We start from the raw sequence: 1,525 nt of genomic DNA, 5'->3' as shown, positions 1-1,525 counted from the left end.
CGGCGCCTCCCGCTCCTTATCCGCCGCCGGGGCCGCGCTGGGGCCAGAGCCCGGGCCTGGGCCGGAGCTGCTGCCCGAGCCGGGGCCACTGCAGCTCCGGGGCAGCCCAGAGGCCACGACCCGCGCGTAGATGTCCCGGAAGAGGCTCTCCATGCAGGCGGTCAGGTAGATGGCGGCGTGCTCGTGGATGCGCAGCGCCACGCGGCTGTCCACCATCCAGCGGTACACGCGGCCCACAGAGAAGGTGAGGCCGCAGCGCGCAGACTTGCCGCGGCCCAGGCGGTCGCCGCCGGCACTGCTCATGTTGTAGAGGGACAGTGCGGCCAGCGCGGCCGCCGTGCAGTGCGCCGCCAGGCCCCAGGACAGCACTATCTCCATAGCGCTCTGGATCTCGTACTTGGTGCACTTAGCGAAGCGCAGGCTCAGGCGCTGCGCCTCTTTGGCGATGCGTACCAGCGCCCGGCTCACCAGCGTTGACAGCTTGGCCAGAGCGTCTTTGGGCAGGCCGCCGGGGGCCACCGGGCCTGCCCGGGGATCCCGCGAGCGCAGCAGCAGCGCCTCCAGCTCCTGGAGGGTCCAGGGGACTTCGTCGAGGTCCGGCAGCAGCCGCGAGCAGTGCTGGCCGGCGCAGTCCAGCCCCTCGGAGTCTTCCACCAGGGCAGTGTTGACGGTGTCAAAGCTGTTGTGCCGGCTGTGCATGGAGTCAGCTAGAGGCGGCCAGCAGCTCCCGCCATACGGGGACGCCGGGTGCGAGTCGGAACAGCACAGGGACAAGTTGGAGGAGCGCACCGAGTCCGCCGCGCCACCATAACCCGAGTCCAGCGTAAGATCCTCCAGTGTCCGCACCACGGGCTTCTTACCTCTCCTGGCCATCGCTGCGCCACTTCATGCTGCGGCCGCCGGGGAGCCGAGGGTAAGGAGCAGCGAGGAGCAGCCGGCGCCGGGGCGTGAGGAGAGCCGAGTGCGAGCTGCCTCGGCTCACTTTTCCACCAGCCGCTACTACCAAGTGTTACGACTTTCGGCTGCCTCCCCCAAGCCGCCGCTGTGGAATACACAGGGCAGATCCTGGAGTCATCTTCCAGAGCCCGGGCCGGAGCTGGGACGCGCTGAGGAGCGAGCCAGGCCGGGAGGGAAGCTCACGCTGGGACTCGCCCCTTTCTTCCAAAATAAAGTGTCTGACCCGCTCCTCCCTGGGCCGGGCTGGGCGCAGAAGCCACCGGCCTCGGTGTTCATAAGACGGATGTCGACTCAAATACCGCCGCCGCCGCAGCAGCAGTTTCGCGGGCAGCTGACTCCCGGCTCCAGGCTCCCGGATCTCGGATCCCGGATCCCCGCTCCCGGGCCCGGGTTCGCTCAGCGCCAACCCGCCCCGCACTGAAGCGCAGCAGCGACGGCGGCGGCTGCAAACCCAGCCAAACCCCGCAAACCCCCGGCAGCCAGTGGGGCGGGCGTATGTAAATCAGGGCCAGAGAAGAGCCAATGGGATCAGAGGATGCTAATTACCTCGCCTTTTTTTTTTTTTTTT

General features: G+C 68.1%; 1 protein-coding gene across 1 annotated transcript; it reads right to left on the bottom strand.

The window, feature by feature from the left end:
* Positions 1 to 6: 6 nt before the first annotated feature.
* Positions 7 to 1,463, bottom strand: LOC105310392 (ankyrin repeat and BTB/POZ domain-containing protein BTBD11-like; the record flags this gene model as incomplete). Its single annotated transcript, XM_011386577.2, has 1 exon — positions 7 to 1,463. A coding segment is annotated over exon 1 (867 nt), but the record flags the coding sequence as incomplete, so codon positions are not given.
* Between the last annotated feature and the right edge of the window lie 62 nt (positions 1,464 to 1,525).

The sequence above is a fragment of the Pteropus vampyrus genome, unplaced genomic scaffold (genome assembly GCF_000151845.1).
Source record: "Pteropus vampyrus isolate Shadow unplaced genomic scaffold, Pvam_2.0 Scaffold2904, whole genome shotgun sequence".
Taxonomy (NCBI): Eukaryota; Metazoa; Chordata; class Mammalia; order Chiroptera; family Pteropodidae; genus Pteropus; species Pteropus vampyrus.
Note: the sequence above shows the minus strand (reverse complement) of the source record. Positions and strands in the feature narration are given on the sequence as shown.